General features: G+C 46.2%; 1 protein-coding gene across 1 annotated transcript; it reads left to right on the forward strand.

Annotated features, from left to right (window-relative positions):
- PPT1 (palmitoyl-protein thioesterase 1) lies at positions 1–25,565 on the forward strand. The gene is made up of 9 exons (XM_019429102.2): positions 1–150; positions 4,362–4,471; positions 4,694–4,821; positions 5,132–5,202; positions 6,968–7,070; positions 20,070–20,160; positions 21,415–21,513; positions 22,735–22,806; positions 24,022–25,565. Exons 1-9 carry the CDS (start codon positions 27–29, stop codon positions 24,142–24,144), a joined length of 921 nt encoding a protein of 306 aa, XP_019284647.2. The 5' UTR covers positions 1–26; the 3' UTR covers positions 24,145–25,565.
- The last annotated feature ends 34 nt before the right edge of the window (positions 25,566–25,599 follow it).

The following is a 25,599-nucleotide window of genomic DNA, read 5'->3' on the forward strand; positions in this document are numbered from 1 at the left end:
GAGCGCGGTCACGTGATTGGGTCAAGATGGCGTCGCCCAGCTGTTTGTGGCTTTTGGCCGTCGCTCTCCTGCCGGGGTCTTGCGCGGCACCTGCACTGGGGCATCTCGGCCCGCCGGTGCCGCTGCCGCTGGTCATCTGGCATGGAATGGGTGAGTGAGGGAGAAGAGAAGCAGGAGGGTTTGGCGACTCCTCTTTCCCAACTTGGGTTCGCATCGGCAGAGTGCGAGGTGGAGAGCGAGGACCGTGGTCGCACAGCACCAGGCTGGCCCGACGTCTTAGGATTTGGGGGGGCTCCTCTGCATTGGAAAGGGAGAGAGGAGAAGGGGCTGTCTTTTGGTGAGCTCTGGCAGAGACCCGTGCGCTGCGTTAGGGTATTTTGGGCGGTTCTTGCTTAATTCTCACGGCGCTGGCGTCAGGGTGCAGCGTCTGGCACTTGAGGCAGTCCTGGCTGTGGCTGCATGACCAGGACATCCATCCTTTTATTCATTCGCATGTAATATGTTTTAAATAAAATGGTGGCAAATGCAATGGAGAAGAGTAAAGCCGGGAGTGGGAGAGAAATGGAGATGGGGGCTTGCAATTTTATAAGCAGGGTCAGGAAAGGATTCACCCAGAAAGTGATATCTGTGCAAAGAGCTGAAGTGGATGAGGGAGGATACCCTGTGGATAGCTGGTAGAAGGAACAGCAAATGCAAAGGCCCTGAGGCAGAAGTATGTTTGATATGTTAGAGGAACAACATTCAGGTCAGCGGGGCTGGAACTGAGTGAGCAAGGAGAAGAAAATAGGGGTTTAGGTTGGGGTGGGTGGGGATGCTGGGGCCTACAAAGGGAGTTGGCTACAATGAGTTGGAAAGCCCTTGAGGGATTTGAGCACATGAGTAACATAATATGACTTACACTTTAAAAAGGACCACTCTAGTTGCTATATTAAGAATAGGTTGTAGAGGGACACAGACATTTGCAGGGAGACAAGTTAGGAAGCAATTGCAACAACTTAAAACAAGAGATGGTGGTGGCCTGAAACAATATAGTAATAGAGGACATATTGAGAAGTGGTCAAAGTTTGTGTATCTTCTGAAGGTGGAACCAATGGGATTTATTAACGGATTAGATTTGGGATGAGCAAGAAAGAAAGGAGTCAAGGATGATTCCATGGTTTGGGGCTGGACAAGTTGAAGGATGAAGTTGTCATTTTACCAAAATGGGGAAGCCTGTACGATGAGCAAATTTAGGGTAGGGAGAAGATCAGTAGTCTTCTTTTGGACTTACTAGATTTGGGATGCTTGTTAGACATCCAGATGTTGTAGAGCCATTTGGAGTGTGGAGTCTAGGACAGAAATACAAGTTGGAGATTTATGTTGGGAGCCTTCAGTGTATGGCTGGCATTTAAAGCCATGAGACTGAGCAGGATCATGGGAGCGAGTGTACACAGAGGAGAGAAGAGGTGTAAAGATTGAGGCCTGAGGCGCTGCCAACATTTGGAGGTTGAGAGGAGGAGAAACTAGCTAAGGAGACGGTGGTGGTGGAGGAAAGTCAGAAGAGTGCAATGTCCCGGAAGTCCAATGAAAATGTTTCCAGAGGAAGGGAGTAATCAGCTGCATGGAATTTTATCAACAGGTCAAGTGAGAACTGCTTATTGGATTTAGCAATCTGAAGATCACTAATAACCTTAACAAAAGCAGTTTTGGGGGTGCCTGGCTATCTCAGTTGGTTGAGCATCTGACTTGTGATTTCTGCTCGGGTTACGATCTCACGGTCATGAGATCGAGCCCGGTCTTGGGCTCTGCGCTGGGCATGGAGCCTGCTTAAGAGTCTCTCTCTTTCCCTCTGCCCCTCTCTCCCGCTCGCACTCTTTCTTTCTGTCTCTAAAACAAATTAAAGTAAGTAAATAAATAAATGAAATTGTTAAAAAAAAAAAAAAAGAAAAGAAAGAAAGAAAGAAAGAAAGCAAGCAAGCCCTGAAGAGGAATTACAGTCAGCAAATATAAACAGTTTTCTCAAAGCTCTGTGCTGGGTTCCAGGGCTACTACAGTGGAGTTAAAAGAAGTTATTATGAGAGAAATAGAGGATGCTTTAAGCCTCAGCTTTTCCTTCTTTAAAAATGAATTCTTAAAGTTCCTCTTAAGTTAGAAATGGGATGATTAAGCTCAAGATGGAAAATGATCTCAGCCTACTTCTCCAACTGAGCGGCCAGTCACTTTTCTTCCAGTTCTTGGTTTTAGTTCTTTGAAACAGGAAAAGAAACAGGGCTGGGAGTAGGACGAGGCAAGGAGACCCCTACATTGCAAAAGTTAAGAAGGCACTCACTTTCTAGCTCGTAGAAGTTCAGGGTCAGCACTTGCACGAACCTGCGAGTGAGTACCTCCTGAAATTTTGTGCCCTAGGCGTTTCACTTTTCTTTCCCTAGTCCTAGTCCTTGAGTTTGATTCCTAAGTGCTCTTGACTCTACTAACCCCAGATGTTCCAAATGATAAGGCAGGGTAATATGCACCTCTGCTTACTTTTCAGTTATGAATTCGGTGTCCCAACTGTATTGTGTGGGCTTTTGAAGTTTGTTATTACTTGATAAAACACGAGCCACGCAAAAAATGGTCTTTTTTTTTTTTTGAGGTGAAATTCATGTAACCTACAATTAACCATATTAAGGTATGCAATTCAGTGGCAATTAGTGTATTCATAATATTGTTTTACCAGCGCTCCTCTCTAGTTTCAAGTTTTTTTCATCATCCCAGAAAACACTGTACCCCGTAAGTAACCACTGTGTTCCCCACTCCCAACACTTCCTGTCCAATGTCCAATCTGTTTTCTGTCTTTATGGATTTGCTGGTTCTAGATATATCCTATATAAAGGGAATCAAACATTATGTGACCTTTTGTGTTTAGCTTTTTTCACTTATAATAATGTGAATTTAGTGTGAATTTAATGTGAATTTGGGTTCATCCACATTGTAGCATATGTACGTATGTATGTAGCATGTGTATTTCTTTTGTTTTTTACAGCTGAATAATATTCCACTGTATGTGTATACCACAATTTGTTTACCCACTCATCCATTGGTGGACATTTGTGTCACTTCTACCTTTTAGCTATTACGAATAGTGCTGCTGTAAACATTGAGGTACATGTTTCTGTATGGGCATGTTTTAATTTCTCTTGGGTAGATATCTAGTAGGGAAATTGCTGCATCCTATGGTAATTGTTAGGGTTACCTTTTTGAGGAACCACCAAACTTTTCACGATGGCTGCATCATATTACATTTCCACCAGCAATGTACAAGGGTTCCTATTTCTCCACATCCTTGCTTGCTACTTTCCAGTTTAAAAAAAATTTTTTTTAACGTTTTATTTATTTTTGAGACAGAGAGAGACAGAGCATGAACGGGGGAGGGGCAGAGAGAGAGGGAGACACAGAATCGGAAGCAGGCTCCAGGCTCTGAGCCATCAGCCCAGAGCCCGATGCGGGGCTCGAACTCACGGACTGCGAGACCGTGACCTGAGCCGAAGTCGGACGCTTAACTGACTGAGCCACCCAGGCGCCCCTCCAGTTTTTTAAATTAAAGCCATCCTAGTGGGTATGAGGTGGTATCTCATTATAGTTTTGATTTGCATTTCCTTTTTTAAATTATTTATTTTAGTGTTTATTTTTGAGAGTGGGGAGGGGCAGAGAGAGAGGAGGACAGAGGATCAGAAGCCAGCTCTGCACTGACAGTATGGAGCCTGATGCGGGGCTCAAAGCTCACCACCGGAGGCAAAGTCGGTCGCTCAACTGACTGAGCCACGAGGTGCCTCGATTTGCAGTTCCTTAATGACCAGTGATGTTGAACGTGTTTTCATATGCTTGTTGGTCATTTGTATATCTCCTTTGAAAACATGTCTGTTCAAGTCCCTTTTCCATTTTTAAGTTAGGTTAACTTCTTGTTGAGTTGTAAGAGTTCTTTGTGTATCCTGGGTATTAAACCGTTATCAAATATATGATTTGCAAATATTTTCTCCCTTTTTATTTTTTTCCTTTTGCAAATATTTTCTCCCATTCTGTATGTTTCACCTTAAGAAAAATTTTTGTTTTTAATCTTTATTTTTGAGAGAGAGACAGAGTGTGAGCAGGGGAGGAGCAGAGAGAGAGGGAGACACAGAATCTGAAGCAGGCTCCAGGCCCCGAGCTGTCAGCACAGATCCCAATGCGGGGCTCGAACTCACAAATCGTGAGATCATGACCTGAGCTGAAGTTGGACGCTCAACCGACTGAGCCACCCAGACACGTCATGTTTCACATTCTTTATAATGCCCTTTGAAGCTTAAAACTTTTTAAAAACTATGTAACCTGGTTCATGAATATCTGCCATTGTCTTTGTTGTCTAGGAGACAGCTGTTGTAATCCCTTAAGCATGGGTGCTATTAAAAAAATGGTTGAGAAGAAAATACCTGGAATTTATGTCTTATCTTTAGAGATTGGGAAGACCCTGATGGAGGTAAGGCCCTTCACAGCTCTGTTCCTTTGAAGGTTTGCTGAGTGATTTCATAGAATATACTATTAAAATGCTTTGTCTTGCATTTTTAGCAGCAAATCTTGCAATGATACTTTAACTCTTGAGTGGCTTGTGTGCAGATTCCAACTAAACAAATTTGCCTTCTTAGAGAAGACACCAGTGGTGGTTCTCATCCCCATCCTTCCTCTGTGGCTCCTCTTTTAGGATGTGGAGAACAGCTTCTTCTTGAATGTCAATTCCCAAGTAACAACAGTGTGTCAGATTCTGGCTAAGGACCCTAAATTACAGCAAGGCTACAATGCTATGGGATTCTCCCAGGGAGGCCAATTTCTGTAAGTCCTGTTCTGTGATGTCATACGACTTACGTGGGATTGAATTTTTTTTTCTTTTATTCGGATCTAGCCCCTCCTCTAATTCTTTTGAGCTCTTCATCTATCTTGGAAGGAACACTATTCTAAGATGTCTCCATGTAAAAAGCTTTATGGAACTTTATTTTCTGTGAAAGAATAAGGATTTGTTTGGCCATCTGGGGGAAATCCTGACACTCCCTGGCTTTGGGGAATCACAGAGAATGAAGTAGCTTCATCTGGGAAGTTGGTGGTTGATGATACGTTTCCATCTGATAATCCTTTTCTCCCCCAGGAGGGCAGTGGCTCAGAGATGCCCATCACCACCCATGATCAATCTGATCTCGGTTGGGGGACAACATCAAGGTAACCTTGGCTTCTTTGCCTGCTTTTTTCTGTTTTAATCCACACGACCACTTGATTTTATTTATTTATTTATTTATTTATTTATTTATTTATATTAAAAAAAATTTTTTTTTAACGTTTATTTATTTTTGAGACAGAGAGAGACAGAGCATGAACGGGGGAGGGTCATAGAGAGAGGGAGACACAGAATCGGAAACAGGCTCCAGGCTCTGAGCTGTCAGCACAGAGCCTGACGCGGGGCTCGAACTCACAGATTGCAAGATCATGACCTGAGCTCAAGTTGGACCCTTAACCGACTGAGCCACGCAGGCGCCCCTATTTATTTATTTTTAAAAGTGTATTTATTTTGAGAGAGAGCACACACGCACACCCGCGTGTGCATGAGTTGGGGAGGGACAGAGAGAGAGGGTGAGAGAGAATCCCAAGCAGGCTCTGCACTGTCAACACAGAGCCCAGCATGGGGCTCGGTCCCACTAACCATGAGATCATGACCTGAACCGAAATCGAGAGTCAGATGCTTAACTGACGGAGCCACCCATGCTCCTTGTTTTTAAAAAACACAGGTGTTATTCAAATGCATGTTGGTAAAAACCTTATTCATTCAGTCAACAAACATGTATTGAAAATCTGTAAGACAGACAAGGTCCCTGTCTTCAGGAAATTAACATTCTAGTTGGGGGGTAGGGAAGAAATAGACAATGAAGCAAGGAAATAAATAAATAGAGTGAAAACTATGATCAAGAAAAAAAAAATAGGACAGGGGGTCCCTGGGTGGCTTAGTCAGCTAAGCGTCCAACCCTCGGTTTAGGCTCAGGTCATGATCTCACGGTTTGTGGGTTGGAGCCCCGGGTCTCTCTCTGCCCCTCCCCCAGTCGTGCACATGCCTGCTCTCCTTCTCTCTCAAAATAAATAAACATTAAAAAAAATAGGATAATACTTAAGAGACAGGGCAGTGGTTAAAGGTGTGGGCTCTAGAGCCAAACTGCCTGTGTTCATATCCTGACTCTTAGCACTTCGTATCTAACCTTGAGCAGAGTATTTCATCTTCCTGTTTAGAAGTCTCTTATCTGTAATATGGTACAAATAATGATTTCCTCTCTTCATGGTCATGAAGATTAAATGAATTATTGCCAACGTATGGTTAGAACTATGCCGGGCAACCCTGAAAATGTTATTGATGAGGATGATGAAGGTGGAAGGTATAACTGGGGGAAGGGTAGGAATTGGGGTTAGGCACTACTTGAGTTAGGGGAGTCGGATGTGACTTCCCGAAGCTCTGACCTGAGAGATGAAATGAGTCCAACCACTGAAGCAGTGAGAGAGGAAATACATCTACCAGGGAACGGCCGGTGCCAAGGTCCTTAGGCAGAAAAGAGTATAGGAGCGTCAGGGGGAAGCTGGTTATGGTATGCATGCTCTATGTTATTTTCTTTTTTAAGTGTTTATTTATTTTTGAGAGAGAGAGAGAGAGAGAGCAAGCAGGGGAGGGGCAGAGAGAGAGGGGAACAGAGGATCCAAAGTGAGCTCTGTGCTGACAGCAGAGAGCCTGATGCGGGGCTCGAACCCATGAACCGTGAGACTGGGACCTGAGACGCTTAACCAGCTGAGCCACCCTGGTGCCCCTCAGTACATATTTTCTTGAGGAATAAGTGAACGAGATCAGAGGTTAGTTCAGGTCTGTTTTATTCCTCACAGTGCCTTGCACATAGTAGTTACTCAGTACACAATTCTTGAAAGAATGGATATTTGGCTTCTGCTCTTGTAGGTGTTTATGGACTCCCTCGGTGCCCAGGGGAGAGCTCTCACATCTGTGACTTGATCAGAAAAACACTGAATGTTGGGGCTTACAACAAAGCTGTTCAAGAACGGTATGTATGGCTGGCTAAAAAAAGATACAGAACTGTCATTGCATGAAAATATCATGCTGACTTTCAGGGTAGCAGTGATTCCAGGAGTAGGGGCCAGTGATATTCAAATGAGAGGCTTTTTATAAATATCTCTGTGCTATCTATTCAGTTGTATTGTAAACCTAAAACTGCTTTAATACTAATTTTAAAAAGGAAGGGAAGGTATTCTTTTAATACACATATATATAAAATTTATTTTATTTATTTTGAGAGAAGGAGGGAGAGAGAGGGAGAGAGAGAATCCCAAGCAGGCTCTGCACCATCAGCGTAAAGCTCAACATGGAGCTCAAAGTCACAAACTGTGAGATCATGACCTGAGCCAAAATCAAGAGTCAGGCGCTTAACCGACTGAGCCACCCAGGGTTTTTTTAGGGTATTTTTTTTTAATATAGAAAGAATGTAATTAAAAACAAAATAAATTTCCATCTTAAAAAAACTAACAAAAGAGCCTTTAAAAAATCCCAAGCCCAAGAAATTACCATATATATTTTGGAGGACAGATTCTTTGTGTTGTCAGTAACGAGGGTTTAGCCTCCTATGTCAGTGTTTGCAACTACTCAGGTGTGTTTGGATATTTAAAAATGTACAGTATCACTTTTGGAGTGTATTCTTTTCAATTGTTTCCAAACTTAAATTGTACATCAGAACCCCTGGGAAATTCATTAAAATGGATCCTGGGGCTTCATTCCTGGGATCAGAGATTAGATTTGGATTTAGTAGGTGTGGAGTATTCTAAACGATAACAGATTTGGCATCGACTAGTAAGGCTCTGGTAGCTACCCTACAGGTTTTTTTTTTTTTTTTTTTTTAATTTTTTTTTTTTTAACGTTTATTTATTTTTGAGACAGAGAGAGAGACAGAGCATGAATGGGGGAGGGTCAGAGAGAGGGAGACACAGAATCTGAAACAGGCTCCAGGCTCTGAGCTGTCAGCACAGAGCCCGACGCGGGGCTCGAACTCATGGACCGCGAGATAATGACCTGAGCCAAAGTCAGCCGCTCAGCCAACTGAGCCACCCAGGCGCCCCTACCCTAGAGGTTTTCAAAGCATATCATTTTTGTCTAATACCAATTCTTCAATACAACACTTCCTTGAAGCCATTTTCCAGGGTTCAGCCTTGCCAGTGACTCACATATGGAAACAACTACGGCTAGCTCTCTCTTCCTTTCCTACCCTTTGGCTACATGCACAGCGACAAAGCTGTGTTGGGTCAGTAGTGCCACCTGGTGGTCAGTGAAAGAAACTAAGATACTTCTTTTTTTTTTTTTTAAGATTTTATTTTATTTTTTTCAAATCCACCCAATGTGGGGCTCAAACTCATGACCCCGAGACCAAGAGTCACATGCTCCACCGACTGAGCCAGCTAAGCACCCTGAAACTAAGATACTTCTATGTCTCCACCCCCTTTCCCATTAGGCATCTCAAACCTCTGCTAAGCTTTACCCCTAACTCTGTTTTGACTAGTCACAGCTCAGTTGTCTGTATTCTACGTGTTCTCTCTGCTCATGGATATGTGTGACTTCTTTAAACTTCATTGTTATTTATTCTTTACTCATTATTCTTCTAACTCTTGCCCAGATGCCTCAGAAAAATTCAACGTTTTCTTTCTTTGTGTTTCTTTTGTGAACCAAATACAACCCTTGGCAATCAGAATTATTAGTGACTATAAATGAGCAGTCATGGCGGGGAGCCAGTCACATGTAACTGATTAAAAGTGGTAGATTGATGTGTTTGTCTTCACTTCCTCCTTTTACTGGAATAATAATCAACTAGTAGCAAAAGAATAAAAAGTAATAAACCCACAAGGGCAGAGAAAACAGGAGAGAAGAGACAGTAAAAGATGTCAACACGTTTTTAAAAGAAAGCAGATGAATGAGTGATAATTGTTTTAGCAGGAAACGTCGAAACCTTGTATTTCTATAGAAGGATGCACTGACAAAGAGGGAACAGGTTCACTTTTTATAGCTCCAGAAAGGGTCAGGAATGAGGTGCATAAGATCCTTTGGAAGGTAGAGATAAGTGCCTGGGGCTAAAAACAGGACTTTTTGTTGGGGAAAAATTTTTCTATATAAGGAATGATCAAACCGCCGTTCCCGTGAGTGCACATCCAAGTGATTGCTCCTCCCCCATTGTGACAAAAAAAGCAAAATTTATTCTCTGGAGCAATTTAACTAGAGAAGTGCCAGCCTCTGAGACAACAGGCACAGGATGGTGGTAAGACACCACATAGAAAACCCACGCCTTCCCCCTTCCCTCCCACTCAGTTCCCAGAATGGTAGCATTGAGGCTTCTTACCTGCGAGGGTGTCGTTCAGCGGCAGGCCCGTCTCTGGAAAACCTGACTGGCCCCAGAGAAAAGATCTACAGGTTGATGTTTTGGAATCCTCCAAGATGATAGGATTCCTCTTGACCCCCCTGAGGTGAAGCCACCAGGAGGTAGGCTCTGTTCTCACATGAGGAGCCTCCAGCCAGCTCTTGTGGTGTCTGTATAAACCATGAGCCCGGACCCCCAGTCAGACATCTGAGGAAAGCTTCTAAGGCGAAAGACAGACCAAAACCAACAAAAAGTATAAAAAGCAACTTAGAAAGAAAAGATGGCAGTTCAAGGAGCCAAAGAAAACCTTAAAAAAAAAAAAAAAGCCTATAATTATTATCTTTGGAGATAAAGAATTATAATCCAGGGCACCAGAAAAGAATGTGAATAAAACCACCAATCAGAGAGTAAAAGAGAGCTCCTGGAAATTAAAAATAAAACAACAACAACAAAAATGTGTGCGCAAGATGGGAATATGCACTTGAGGAAATCTCCCAGAAATTAGAACAAAACCTCGAAGAGGTTAAAAGGAAAAAAAAAAAAAGAGAGAACTGACAAAATGAAAGACATTTAGCTGTTTGGGAAGTCCAGTTTCTGACCGATAGGAGTTCTGAAAGTCGCCCAGAGGAAAAGGGTGGATTGGAATTATCAAAGAAACAATACAAGAAAATTTCTCCGGTCGACAGGACATGAGTTTCCAGACAGAAAGGGCTCGCTGAGTGGTTAGGGCAACAGTGAAAAAAGATTCACGTTGAGGTACGCTCCTGTGAAATTTCAGAGCACCGGGATAAAGAGGAGACCCCAGGGAGGCCGCCCACAGAATCCGTACTACTGACCGCCCCTCCTGCCAGCAGCACTGCTAGCTAGAAGGCAGTGATGCAGTACCTTTGTGTCCTTATTTATGTACGTGTGTATTTATTTATTCATGAGGGGATGGGGAGGAACAGAGAGGGAGGGAGAAAGAATCCCAAGCAGGCTCTAAGCTGTCAGCACAGAGCCCAATGTGGGGCTCAAACTCACAATCCGTGACGTCATGACCTGAGCTGAAGTCGGATGCTTAACCAACTGAGCCACCCAGTACCTTTGTGTTCTTTTTTAATTCTTTAAATGTATTCATTTATTTATTTAGGGAGAGTGAGTGAGCACAAGCAGGGGAGGGGCAGAGAGAGGGAGAGACGGAATCCCAAGCGGGCTCTACGCCATCAGCACAGAGCCTGATGCGGGGCTCGAACTCACAAACTGTGAAATCATGACCTGAGCTGAGATCAAGAGTCAGATGCTTAACCAACTGCACCACCCAGGTACCCCACCCACGCACCCACAGTACCATTGTGTTTTAAGGGAGAGTGATTTCCATCCTAGAATTCTATGCCCAGCCTTCAAGGAGCAACCAGATGTGAAGGGAAAATAAAGACCTCTTCAGACATGGGAGAAAAAAAAGAATGCCCCTCTTTCTAGGCACCTGTTGGGAGACACTCAGTTCTATCCCGTCTAGTTACGTGGCCTAGTATGTCTTCAGACCTCCTCCTCTTCCCCAGCATGGAGTACGTGGTAATACTTCCCTGCACAGAAATTCGGTGCCGTGCTCAGTTCTTACCAAGTAGGCAGGTTTGGGCTGTTACCGCTAGTGGTGTTGTGTTGAAAGTATTTATTCAACTTGAACTTCCTGTTTCCGTTATTTATAAGTATTGCAGTGGTTTCGCTTTCTTTTAGTTGCAGTTCTAAAGCATTCCATTCATAGTTCCATCAGCTGTTGCACTGCAGTTTGCCAGGCCCTGTGGTAGGTCTGGCAGATAAAGGGAGAATGAGACAATGACGGTCCCTGCTGTCATGCAGTAAGCTGTCAGTGGGGAAAAGGAGGCTCCAAGTGAACAGAGGCAGGGACCACCCCTAACAGTGCTAAGGCCGTGGTGGAAAGAAACAGGATGCAGTGGCGGAGGGTAGTGGAGGCCGTATCTACTCTGGACAAAATGGTCTTTGGAGAATAGGTATTGAGGCTGGGATCTGAAAGATGAAAGGGAGCACAGGAGGAGCTAAGGGAAGAGCCATCAGGCGGAGGGAGCAGTAGGCACAAAGGCCTGATCCTGGGACACCTTGGGCTCGTTCTAGGCCCTGGCAGCAAGTTTAGTGATAGACGGGAGAGTTGGCAGGGGCTACATCGGCAGGGACGTGCAGGTCACGTCGGCAGTTCGGGTTTCCTTCAAAACATCAAGAGAAGCTACTGGCAGGTTTTAAGCAAGGGAGTAACATGGCCCGATACATGTTTTTGGAAGGTCTCCACTGCTTTGTAGAGAGCAGATTGGAAAGTGGGTAGAGGAAAAGCAGGGGCTGTTGCAGCGTCTTGCTAAGAGGTGATGGTGGTGTGGACGCTCCGTGAGATGGAGAGAAGTGGAATGACACGAGGAAGTGGAATGACACGAGATATGTTTCATAATGTAGCTGAACTAGACTGCAAGCCAGGATACATCTCAGCATGTATCACATGGTTTCCCGGGGGAATGGATTCTGAGTTCTCACCAGTTCATTTACAGATTGATACTTCTCTAATTTTATGGGGTTGCTTTTTCTTTGTAAAGTTTATTTTATATTTCTATGTATATCTCCGGTTAGCAGATGGTCAGTATGAGATTTAAAGAGGCAGGTAGTCCCAGTAGAGAGGCGGGAAGGGGGAGGTGAGGGCGTAAAGGGACAGAAGGAGATTGTGTTCTCCTGGCAGTATGTTCCTAGGCTGCCCTTTGTACCCAGAAGGATTCTCGTTGCAGGCGAATAACCAAATCAAACCAAAGTAAATTTTTAAGGTAGTTCATAGTCTGTTGGTACTCAAGGTTTCAGAGGTTCTAGAATCAAGGAATGGGAGTCACAGACAGCCAGGTCCATCTCTCTCCAGCTGGCATTGCTGCTGCCTCTCTCCACGCACACCAGCCTCTCTGGCCACCCACATGGCGAAAGGTGGCCTTGCCCGGCTTCCAAGTTTTTGGGTTTGTTTTTTTTTTTTTAAGTTTATTTATTTTGAGAGAGAGAGAGTGATTGAGCAGGGGAGGGGCAGAGAGAGGGAATCCTAAGCAGGCTCTGCAATGTCAGTACAGAGCTCGATGCAGGGCTTGAACTCACAAACGCTAAGATCACGAACTGAGCCATGAGATTGGATGCTTGACCAATCGAGCCGAGTTGGATGCTCGACCGACGGAGCCACCCAGGTGCCCCAGCTTCTAAGTTTTTAATCGTCTCTGCTTAGGTTATTATCTCAGGCGAGGCTGGAATCTTCTGTCCCAATCCAGATTCTTGAGGAAGGGACCATGGCCCAGCTCAGGTCAGGTCTCTGTCATTGACTGTGGCCACAGAAGTGGGACCTTACATACCTGGTTACATACCTGTAACCAGGAGGGGCAGGGCAGGAAGGATACAGTTCCCAGACAAGGGAGGGTTGATTTTGACTTAGGCAGGGACCCCTCAAGATGTCTTCTACACTGTTGAGATCATTCAGCCTTAGCAAAGCAAATTTAATGGAGTACTCGGGAAGCTAGTGAGGGAGGCCTTTTCCCGCACCAGTCCCTGGCCAGGCTCAGTGCGGGCAGCAGTGAGGAATGGTGAGGGTGACTGTTCTCTCTCACCTTGTGGATGTGAAGTCTGCCTTCGAGTTCCCCTTTGAGAAGCTGGCAGCCCTTCCTGGATTTCTCCTTCTTCCAGTTTCCACCTCGCTATCCTGTGCCCATCCCTGCCCCAAGGAATACTGCATTGTTGCCCTGGCCTCAGCCTTGGCCTCTCCTCTTCCTCTGGGCCAGCTCTGCTCTCCTAAGTGGCCCTCCCCTTGGTCCGAGGCCCTCAGCCCTGCGTGCCCAGTGCTTGGCAGGGCCTCTGCCCCCAGCAGCTCTCATAGAGCGCTCATCCACAGGTGTCCCGCTGTCCCCATGCCTTCACCCTCAACTTGCCACTCCCTTTTCTGGAAATACTGAGGCAGCCACTGAAGCTCCCTTAGGCACTTTTTAACTGTTCAAAACAGTATAAAGAGTAATGTAATCTGAGACCTAAAATTAATATTTTGTCATATTTGTCTCAGATATTTTAAGAACTGAAACATTTCAGATAACACTGAATTCTACATATCTCTGCCAGGTTCCGTTCTCTGTCCTCCTTCTCTGGTGACAACCACTGTCAAGAAATTAGAGTAGTAGAAGGGCGCCCAGGTGTCTCAGTCAGTTAAGTGTCCACCTCTTGGTTTTGGCTCAGGTCATGGTCTCACAATTTGTGGTTTCGAGCCCCACATCAGGCTCTGTGCTGACAGCTCGGAGCCTGATTGAGATTCTCTGTCTTCCTCTCTCTCTGCTTCAGAGTTACTAACTCCATTTCCAGCCCCCAGCTCCTCTCTGGAGAATGGGGAGCAGGGTTGAAAATCCCGAGCTTCAGATGGAGGTTTGGTCTTTCTGGTGACCAGCCCCTTCCAGGAACCACCTAGGAGCCCACGCAGAGCCTCCTGAGTAGGACAAAAGATGCTCCCAGTATTCTTACATAACACTTAGGAAGTTACAAGGTTTTAGGAGCTCTGTGCCAGGAACCGGGGTTGGAGACCAATATATGTATTTTCTATTACTTAGCAGTCCTCATACAAGAATTTATCTACTAGCAGAATTCACATGTAGACTTTTAGTGATTCATTGGGTGATTTGGGGAACGCTCCGTAACGTGTCTGCTTTAATTCCATCATCTGTAAAACAGAGCAATAAGTATACCTTACGGATTGTAAAGAAGGTTAAATGAGTTAATAGGTGTAGAGTGTTTAACATAGTAACAGTACTTCGAAAACACTCAGTGCACCGAGCTGCTGTTTTGGTGGTTAGCATGTGCATTTTAGGCTTGACTGGGTATTGCCGAGGTGGTTGTACCAATTTCTATTCCCACCAACAGAGTGTGAGTGTTCCTGTTTTCTCCAGTCTTACCTTTTTTTTTTTTTTTTTTAAGTTTATGTATTTACTGGGGCTCCTGCGTGGCTCAGCTGGTTAAGCATCCAACTTTGGCTCAGGTCATGATCTCACAGTTTGTGAGTTCGAGTCCCATGTCAGGATATGTGCTGACAGCTCAGCTTCAGATTCTGTGTTTCTCTCTCTCTTTCTCTCAAAAAGAAACATTAAAAAAAAATAAAATTCTTCATAAACATAATTTTTTAACAAGTTTATTTATTTTGGGAGAGAGGGAGAGTGAGTGCAAAAGAGAGAGCACGTGCGCGTGCAAGTAGGGGAGGAGCAGGGAGAGAATCCCCAGCAGGCTCTGTGATGTTAGTGCAGACAGAGCCCGATGTAGGGCTCGATCCCACGAACTGAGAGATCATGACTTGAGCCAAAATCAAGACTTGGATGCTTAACTGACCAAGCCACCCAGGCGCCCCTCGTCTTACTAACTTTTGATCCTATGTCACATGTCTGTCAGTCAGATGTGTGCGGAATGGTTTCGCATTCCAATCTGTATGTGCTGTTGGACAGCTTGAACATCTGTTCACATTTGTTGTCTGCTCAGGTGTCCCTTTTCTGTGAATTGCCTATTCTAGTTTTTGCCTGTTTTTCAGTTGGATGCTCTTTTTCTTACTGATTTGTAAGTATATACATGCATGTGCACATGTATTATGAATACTAAGCCTTTCTTTGTTAGGTATGTTACACTTAACTTCTCCCAGCCTGTGGGTCATCTTTTTACTTATGGTGTCTTCGTTTCATGTAACAGGTTTTTTATTTTATTTTTAGTTTTTTTTTAATTTTTAATTTTTTAGAGAGAGACAGTGAATGGGGGCATGCACTAGTGGGAGGGGGCAAAGGAAGGGGGAGAGAATCCTAATAAGCAGCCTCCACTCCCACATGGGGCTCTGTCCCATGACCATGAGATCATGACCTGAGCTGAAATCAAGAGTTGGATGCTCACCTGACTGCAGTTTGGTTTTTTAGACGGTTTTATTGAGCTATGATTCACATACCATACAGTTCTCTCATTTAAAGTGTATAATTCATTGGGTTTGGGTGTATTACATTACTTTTTTAAGTTGTGGTAAAACATATATATGTTTATAGATGTTTATACATAATATATTTATATTATATATAAAACATAAAAATTTGCCATTTGAATCATTTAAAAAATTTGTTAATGTTTTTATTTATTTTTGAAGGAGAGAGACAGAGAGACAGAGCATGAGCGGGGGAGGAGCAGAGAGAGAGGGAGACACAGAACTCAAAGCAGGCTCCAGGCTCTGAGCTGTCAGCACAGAGCCCGATGTGGGGCTCGAACTCTCGAACTGTGAGATCATGACCTGAGCTGAAGTCGGATGCTTAACTGACTGAGCCACCCAGGCGCCCCCCCCCCCCCCCCCGTTTGAATCATGTTTAAGTGTACAGTTCAGGGGCATTAAGTACCTTCACAGTGTTGTACAACCAGCATCTGGGGCAGTGCCTTCTGACTTGGATTCAGGCCACTTTATCAGTCCTTCTGACTGATGCACAAAGCTATTCTCCTACCCCATATTTTCCTCTCATTTTTTAAAAACGTTTTGTTTTTATTCTCATGCTCTTCATCTACCTGGGGTTTTCTATGCATGAGTCTGTTTCTGGGCTGCGCTTCTGTTCCATTGGCTTATTTGTCTATTTCCACCCAGCGACCACGCTACTTCAGTTACTATAGCAACGTTTACCCAGTTCCTCTCCAAGTCTTGGCCGTGCTTGGACTTTTATTGTTTCATCTCGAGTTTATTTATTAAAAAAATTTTTTTTAATGTTTACTTATTTTTGAGAGAGAGAGACAGAAAGACAGAGCTTGGGTGGGGGAGGGGCAGAGAGGGAGGGAGACACAGAATCAGGAGCAGGCTCCAGGCTCTGAGCTGTCAGCACAGACCCCGACGCGGGGCTCGAACCCACAAACCGTGAGATCACGACCTGAGCTGAAGTCGGAAGGTTTCAGTGTGCCCCTCATCTGGAGTTTAAATTATTGTCAGATTCTACCAAAAGTCATCTCATGATTTAGATCAGACCTTCTTAGCGTCTGGCCATCCCCTCAGCGCAAGCTCTGCTGCATTCCTTTGGCTCCCCTTCAGGCGCTTGTTCCTCTTCCTCTAGGACTTGACCAGCATTTCCCCTTGCGGACTCTGCGCGAGCCTGCTGGTAAGCAGCTGGCTTCAGAGCGTGGGAGAGGAGGGACAGAAGGGGATGGTGACAGGTCTGAGAGCACTACCTTTTGTGGAATTTGTGCCACGCGTGGACACGCTACCGAGCTTTACGGCTCTTGTTTAATTTTCACAACAACCCTGCACAGAATCCGGCTCAAGGGGCGCCTGGCTGGCTCAGGCAGAAGAGTCTGCGACTTGATCTCAGGGTCGTGAGTTCGAGCCCAGTGTTGGGCATAGAGATTACTTAAAAAATATAATTCTAATCCAGCTCAGAGAGGCAAATACCCATGATTCCAACCTGGGTCTGTGCAATACACGGCTGTGGGTGCTGTGTGCACCCCACAGTCCGCAGAGACAGTACGCGTGTATCGTGGTTAAGAGCAAGACTTCGGGGGCCAGACTGCCTGCTAGGCTATTCTGGCTTTATTACCTCCCAGCAGGACGACCTCGGGCAAGCTGCTTAATTACTCTGGGTATGGCTGCCTCATTTGTAAATACGAGGCTAATAATAGCATCTCCCCTATGGAATTCTTGTCAGGATTAAATAGGTTAATGTATGTCAAGTGCTTAGAAGAGGCCCAGTGTATGTAAGTGCTGTACTCATGCTTCTGCTATTGTCTCTAAGCCACAGTGGCTAGAGCAGGCCTCAGGGATAGAGGCTCCAACTGGGGGTGGTGGGGAGTAGGGGGTGGGGGGGGCGGTGCCTGGATGGCTCAGTCGGGTGTCCCGACTTTGGCTCAGGTCACCCATCTCATGGTTTGCGAGTTGGAGCCCCACACTGGGCTCCTGGCTGTTGGCACAGAGCCTGCTGTGGATCTTCTGTCCTCCTCTCTCTCTTTAAAATAAATAAACGTTAAAAACAGAAAGATGGGAAAAAAAGGCTCCAACTTCTGGGGCGCTGACAGCCTCGTGAGCGGGCTGCATTGGAAAGAGTGTGGACTCAGACAGATTTAGGCTCCTAGCTTACCTTGTCTGTGACTGTGTAGCGGTTTTGAGAGAGGTGCTTAACCTCCCTGAATTTGGCCCTTCACTGGTGCAAAGGAGATGATAATAACGAGCCCATGTTTCTTCTCTGCCTCCTGAAGAACCGTCCGCCTCCCCCCACGTCTCCACCTCCCGCAGCACTTCAGCTTCTGCTCAGCCTCAGGCCCTTCCCCCCGCTGCTGCCTGTGCACCCAGCTTCTCGCAAACCAAATGTCCTTCATTTCTTCCTGTTGCCCCTTCTTAGCTCTGCTTCCTTTTCACACAAAAAGGTGACCTAGGACTACTGCCTTTTCAGCCATTGGGCTCCCCGCTGTCATTCTGGGTGTCCGGAACCTGGTCTGGCAAGATCCAAAGACATTTGCATTTATTCACTTGACATTAAAAAAAAACAAAATTTTGGGGGCGCCTGGGTGGCTCAGTCGGTTGAGCGTCCGACTTCAGCTCAGGTCACGATCTCGTGGTCCGTGAGTTCGAGCCCCGCGTCGGGCTCTGGGCTGATAGCTCAGAGCCTGGAGCCTGCTTCCGATTCTGTGTCTCCCTCTCTCTCTGCCCCTCCCCCGTTCATGCTCTGTCTCTCTCTGTCTCAAAAATAAATAAAAACGTTAAAAAAAAATTTTTTTTTGAAGTTTATTTATTTATTTTGAGAGAGAGAGCACACACCAGCAGGGAGGGGCAGAGAGAGAGAGAGGGAGTGAGAGAATCCCACACAGGCTCTGCTCTGTCAGCACAGAGCCCGACGTGGGGCTCGAACTCACGAACGGTGAGATCATGACCCGAGCCCAAACCGAGAGCCAGACGCTTCACTGCCTGAGCCACCCAGGTGCCCCTCACTTACCGTTTTTTGAAGGAACTCTGGCCGCCTGTGTGGACGTGTGTGTGCTCAGGCTCACCGCTTCTGAGCATTTGACACTGTTGAGCGCCCACTCCTGAAGCTTCTTCCCTTGTTCTCCTCACTGTCCTGCCTTCCCTTCTGCTCACATCTCCACATCCTACCCCTCCTTCAGCGCCAGCCGACTTGTTTCAGAGCTTGTCTGGCATCCCTGTCTCCATCCCTTCCCTTCGGCAGAGCCGTCCTGAGCGCCAGCCAGCGTGTCTCTGCTGAGGGAGCTAGTCGTCCTTGCGGGGGACAGGGAGCCAACTCGCACAGGGTGAGCGACCACAGTGTTAGACCAGTGCCGATGTCAGTATTTCATAAGTGGTCGGAGTTCATCACATGTTAAAAAGTCAGTGAAAACTAAACATTGAGAGCACGAGCAGGGGAGGGGCAGAGAGAGAGGGAGACACAGAATCCAAAGCAGGTTCCAGGCTCTGAGCTGTCAGCACAGACCTCGACGCGGGGCTCGAACCCACAGACCGTGAGATCATGACCTGAGCCGAAGTCGGACGCTTAACTGACTGAGACACCCAGGCGCCCCACTTCCCAAACATTTATAAAGAAATTATAGAACATCCCTCTGACTGCCGACGGGCTGACAGCACCCCCCTTTGACCTCAGTCGCACCTGCCCTGGGCGTGAGGAGCGCTGACCTCTGTTGCTTCCACTGGGCTCTCATGCCCTCCTGCTCTGCTGAGTGGAACTTTCTGGATCATCACCTCCGAGGCAGCTCTTCCACTCAGGCTGGAGAGCTCGTGGTGTAGAAGTGTTTCTTTTTTCCCCTGCCAGCCTGGGCTAGAGAGCCCCACCTGTGTTCTGACTCCTCCTTTGCCCCAGAGGACTTCTCCCGTCGGGTTCATGCTCAGCTCTCGGTGGAAGTGCTGCGGTGTGGATCCTGGTGTGGATACGGGAACTGAGTGGAAGTGCCTGCGGGGAGGACTTGGGGAGGGGTCAGCGTGGGTGGGGGAAGGCCCGGAGGGGAGGGGAAGCAGAGAGACTGGAGGGAAAGTAAAAGGACGTGAAAACCTGTCTGAACTAATGCTATAAACAACACCAGATCCCTGCCTTTTGTCTTTAAAAATCGTGTGACCTACCAGAATCCTGCACACTAGTGTCATCGGTCAACGATAGGAAAAACGCTTTGTGATTGAAAGGTTAGACCTCCCTCCCAGCCTGAGGATGGCAAGGGGGGTGAAGAGAGAGCGATGGGATGGTTGGGTGCAGAGGAGACAGAGGTGGTGATGGCTGAGTCTCTCGGGAGGAATGGCAAGCAGAGGAGGGTGAAGGAGGTGGGGTTGTGGGCGGGACAGCCTGTGCCACCCTGACCTGGAGGTATAAGTGTGGTAGGGCTCACGGCCATGGTGAAACCAATATTGCTGAGTCCTTTTCCTAACTCTGTGGGGCTCTTGTATCGTGCTAAATAGCACTTCCTTGCCTCCGGTGTCTTGTTAATGGGGCTCTTGAACTGTTTCACCAGTGGAAGGCTTGTCTGCTGTATTTATGGGCCAGGCCTGGGACTTGGCGGCTCTGATCTTTCGTCCTTTTGAAGTCTCTTTGTGCACGGTCCCCTAGGCACAGGGGCATGCACCCAGTGTGCTGACTGACCTGCAGCTCGGTCCCCTTCACTCATTCCTTCTTCTTCCTGCAGCCTGGTGCAAGCAGAATACTGGCACGACCCCATAAAGGAGGACATGTACCGCAACCACAGCATCTTCTTGGCAGATATTAACCAGGAGAGAGTAAGCACCCATCCCAGGCTGCCGTCCGTAGCTGTGCATTCATTTTGCTTCTGGGGCAGTACGAACAGATCAGCTGTGACTGTTTACCCAACGTATCCTGGGCAGAACCTGGGAAGCAGAAGTCCTGTTTTTTGGGAGGCAGTGCTTCTGAACTTTGTTTCCTTTTAGGAAGGCTGAGATTCTTCTGGCTTTCTCCCCGTAGGTCCTTTTCCTTTCCTTGTGTTGAAGAAGCAGGGTAAGCTCAGCAGGTTGCTGGCTGGCTTAAGTGGAACTTCGCAGCTGCTGTCTTACTGAGGGAAGCCTTCCGAGTGGGTCCCTTTGGGGTCAGATTTTCTCGGAAGCAAGATTTACTTAGAAGAGAGACTGCGGAGTGGGTCCCAGGCATGAGCTTGGTTTGAGAGATTCTGGTAAACTACATGGCTCAATTTATAGCGGGCTTATCTCGAAATTTTTGGGTTTTTTAATTTTTTTTTTTTTATTTGAGAGAGAGAGAGAGAGCGCATGTGCATGTGAGCAGGGGGACGGGCAGAGGGAGAGATAGAATCTTAAGCAGGCTCTATGCTCAGCACAGAGACTATGACCTGAACTGAAATCAAGAATCAGATGCTCAACCCACTGAGCCACCCAGGCGCCCATTTTTGTTTTTTAAAAATTTTATTTATTTATTTTTGAGAGAGAGAGAGCGCGACAGAGCACAAGCGGGGGAGGGGCAGAGAGCGAGGGAAACACAGAATCCGAAGCAGGCTCCAGGCTCTGAGCCGTCAGCTGTCAGAGCCCAACGCGGGGCTCGAACCCACAAACTGTGAGATCATGACCTGAGCCGAGGTCGGATGCTCAACAGACTGAGCCACCCAGGTGCCCCCGATTTTTGTTTTTTAAAAACAAAATTTGAAGGGCAGTAGGGGAGAAACAGAGTAGTATTGCATAGCCACTCAGAATGTGTAGTTTCTCATTTTGCCTTGGCTTTCTCTAGTAGCCTTTAACCTGTGTGATGGATGGCTATAGGGTGCAGTGACAGACTCATGGCCGCTGGCGTCTGTGTGCTCTGGTTGGCTGGGGTATGGCCGGTCAGATAGGATGGTAAGAAAAGGCTGTACAAGATACATTCTGGGCAGGGAGCTGGAAAAGCAGTCCATACCATGGAGAAGAAATATGGTGGCCCAGGGCCGGGGAGACCAGAGCACTGAAAGGCTTTAACATCCCTGCTGGAACCTGATGATGTTGTCCCTGAAATACCGCTGGCCTTTCCTCCAGGGTGTCAATGAGTCCTACAAGAGAAACCTGATGGCCTTGAAGAAGTTTGTGATGGTGAAATTCCTGAATGATTCCATTGTGGACCCAGTGGATTCTGAGGTGAGACACTGTATGGGCACAGCAAAACATGCCAGGAGACCGAAGGAGTAAATGGTATTAAAAAACAGCTGCCTGCTGGGGAAAAACCTTCAGTCTCTTTCCGCCACCTCTTGTGTAGCTTAGGGCGTCGTCACCTGAGGTCTAGAACTGGGACAGTGGGGGCTGGAACCCCCGCCACCCGAAATTGTTTGCAAAATTATGAAGTTGTGTTCTCTGAAGAAAGGTCTAATGCTTTTACCACATTTTCCAAGAGACCTGTGACCCAAACCACCAGCCCAAAGTCTGTAAATCCCTGAGGTTGGCACGCAAGGTCTGCCTTGACCTGTCCTTTCAACCCAGTCTTCCTTCATTACCCGCTTCATACCCTAGGATCAAGCCATCTTGTACTTTTTGAAGTGACCCAGAGTTGGCCTGTGTTTCTTTTACGTGCCTTTGTTCATGCTTTTTAGTCTCTAGAGTTCCCTTCCCTGGGCTTTTCCACCTGATGAGCTCCTATTCATCTATCAAGGCCAAGCTCAAGTGGTCACTTCTTCCATCCAGGATGCCATCCCTATTCCAAGTAGAATTTGCTCTCTCTTTTGCAGAATCATCACATTATGTCAGGCCACCAGGGACTAGCAAACTACGGCCTGCTGGCCAAATCCAGCCTGCCATCTGCTTTTGTATGGCCCATGAACCGCTTTTTAATGGTTAGAAAAAAAATCAAAATATCTGATGACATAATTATATGAATTCATATTTCAGGGTCCATAAACAAACTTTTATTGGAATACAACCATATTCAGTTTTAATTTTATTTATTTATTAATTAGTCATATTCCTTTTTAAAATATTGTCAGTGGCTGCTTTTGTTCTGGCCTTTACAGAAAAGTTTGCTGGTCCTTGTGCTACACAGTTGCTTCTGTGCCTCTGTAGACTGTTGAAAACAGGGACCATATATATATATATATATTTTCGGGTGTGGAATTTAGCACGAGGATTTTCACAGCATAGGTGCTCAGTAATTGTAGGAAACAGGAATTCCGGAGAATTAGAAAGTTCTTGGGAAAGATGAACTCCTCCCTCAGGATCCACCCTGAAAAAGAGATGACTCAGATAGACTCTATTTTTATTCTTCGCTACAACTTTGTGATACTGTTGGTTATCTTAACGACTAGCCAGTCTCAGTCTGACAGTGTGTGCTATGTATCTGATCTGACCTTTCTGCCTCCTCTCCTGCAGTGGTTTGGATTTTACCGAAGTGGCCAAGCCAAGGAAACCATTCCCTTGCAGGAGACCACTCTGTACACACAGGTAACTGGGGAGGAGAAGGGTGCTGTTTTTTTCCGCTCCTGGTTCCTGAAGCTGCTAGGTTCTTTGGTGATAGACCCGGTCCCGTACACCTGGGAGCTGTGGGTGCCCGGAAGCGTCCGGCTTTGATACGGGTGAGGCTTGTTAGGGTGCTGATTGTTACACCAGCTTATCAGGCGCCGGTTTACAGAAATGTAGATCCCAAAGGAAAGACCTGTACCTCGTGGTTTTCAAGTATGCGCAACGGTCACACCATCTCCAGCTCCTTCCTTCTGATAAAAAGGTTCAGAACTGGCTTCTTTTGCTGCTGTGCAGGGTGCAAATCCAAGAATCCCCCGTGCATCATGAAAACATAGGAGAGGTGTTACTTTAAAACATGAACAGATATGAAGTCCCATCTTGAAATTTAGGGCGGTGACCAGGGGAGCTCCTGCAGGAGCCCGAAGAAGCGCAGTAGGCCCCCCGCCGTTTCTCAAGCAGAGGTCGCACCATTTCATGACCTCTAGTTCTGGAGCCTTCCATGCTGTTGGGACTCTCCCAAAAGTCACAAGTGCTGTCTGCACCACTTGCCTTCAGAGGCCAGTGGTCTCCTCTCTTAGCTTTTCTCCTGCATCTGGTGCCCCAGCTTGGGTGAGATCAAAGGAAAGGGAAGCTGGGGTCTGTTGAGCTTTGGAAATTACAACTAAGAACCTCCCTATCGTGAAAGCCAAACCGACGGTAAGCTACAAGCAACACTCCGGCACCGTCGACTGCCCGTCCTCCCAGCCGTACGTGTTCTGTGGCACCGTGGGTAATGCCATCCTCAACTGCAGGATGGGAAAGCGTCTTGAGGTTTGTTATTGAAGGGTTGGCTGTGTTTTAAGTTAATGTTTTCCTGTCTTTGGCTCAGTCTCACTTAACTGACATTTTGAGGCAGTTTTGTCTGTGGCTTGCCCACCCACATAGGTGGTCCTCCAGAAGCTTTAGGAAAGTTTCAGAAAGCAGAATATAGAACTCCAGACAACAGTCTCAATTACATGTGTGTTTCGAACGCTTAGGAGGAAAACTGGAAGGAGGTATCCTTTTTGACATTTTCGACAGGCAGTACACCTACATTTTACTACTCAGGGCAGAGACTGCTTTTTGGGCATTTATCGCCAATGAACATTCTTTCTTTCTATTTTAACTGTAAAACTTTTCATTAGGCCTCTTGACTAACTATGGCCTTTCTCTCTGCAGGGCCGCCTGGGGCTAAAGAAAATGGACGATGCTGGCCAGCTAGTGTTCCTGGCTGTAGAAGGGGACCATCTTCAACTGTCGGAAGCATGGTTTTATGCCCACATCATACCTTTCCTTGAATGAAACCCTTGTAGTTTGCACCAGAGCTCAGGGAGCCCCAAGCGCTTCTAAACCAGTAGGAGACAGTTCCCTTCATGCCTCAGCCTGAGCTCACATCCAGCTTGCAACTAATCCTTCCCTCTACTTATCACCTAACATGCCCTGCTCAGAAAGATCTAAGATTCGAACCTTATCCTTTGCCTCATCCTATCAGCATATGGTGTTGAATGCAAGTTTAATTAGTTAATAACCATGCATGGAGATTATTTTACAACCCCTCAATGTGGTCAGGCTGTCTTAGGAAACAGAGTCTGCTGCAGATCAGTGTCAGAACTGTGCCCAGGCCCAGAAGAGGCTGAAACTAAAGCAATTAGAGCCTAAAGGCAGACACCTTGTTCAGGAAAGCCTAGCCGCATTTCAAGCCAAGAGGTAGCCGGGATCCAGGCCCGAGGTGACCATAAATGCTCTCTCAATTTTGCTGGTGGTGATTCAACCAGCGCTTTTTAAAGTATTGCTTAATGTTTCTGCAGAATTTCTTGAGGCTACTTTCTTTTCTCAGTATATTGTCCTGTGGTAGCATTTGATCTGTTCTGCTAGGCCACCGTCTGGTCTCGGTAGCACTCTTTTTGTCCCTTCAGGTAGTGATGAATTAGGTGCTCTGTCACAAAAGGAGGGAAGTGGCACCCAACTGGATTACTTAAGGGAGGGGAGGGGGGTGTACATCTTGCTTAACTTAGGGGAGTGAAAAAATTGTACAAGCAGCTATAACACTGTTATGTCAACTATACTTGAATTTAAAAAACAATGTACAAGTAGAAATGAAAAATGACAAGGCAGCTGGTTCTTCCCATTCCATCCTTGATTAACCTGTCCTTTCTCAGTATGACCAGTGGTCTAGATTCTAGAGGCACTCTGTTGCTGGTGTTAGCAGACAATGGGAGGAAAAATGGGAAGAGATCAGGCTAATTCCCATCTCAAAAAACCGTATTTATCAGTACGCTAAACTATATCTGATGTATTTGATGAAAAAAAAGGATGATTTGCTCAAAAAGTTTGGGGAACATTGTATACACCTTTTCTCCTGTTGGAGAGCAACTCACATTCGAATATTAATGACTCAGAATTCCTGTTTTCAGAGTAAAGAAAACTAACCTTAATCTACTGTTTCCCACACGGAGCATGGACATCTTGGCCGCCCCCTCCCCACCTGGAGAAAACCTATCAGCACTTCCTGGAACACTGTTCTTCCAGAATGCCAATTTGAGATATGATAGCTATGCAGGAGGGAAGCACCTTGTTAGTGCTGCAAACTTTACCCTTTATGACTTTCCCCTCACCTTTCTCAAGCCTTATTTCTCAACTAAAAGATGAGGATTAAGGGTAACAAGTGGGGGAATATGAAAAAAAGTTTTATGACATTGTCTAAAATAAAGAATAGTTTCTTATCCTTGGTGTCCTTTTTCTTTCTTTTCAATATTC

Source organism: Panthera pardus, unplaced genomic scaffold (genome assembly GCF_024362965.1).
Source record: "Panthera pardus isolate Hobbes unplaced genomic scaffold, ASM2436296v1 HiC_scaffold_11, whole genome shotgun sequence".
Lineage (NCBI taxonomy): Eukaryota > Metazoa > Chordata > Mammalia > Carnivora > Felidae > Panthera > Panthera pardus.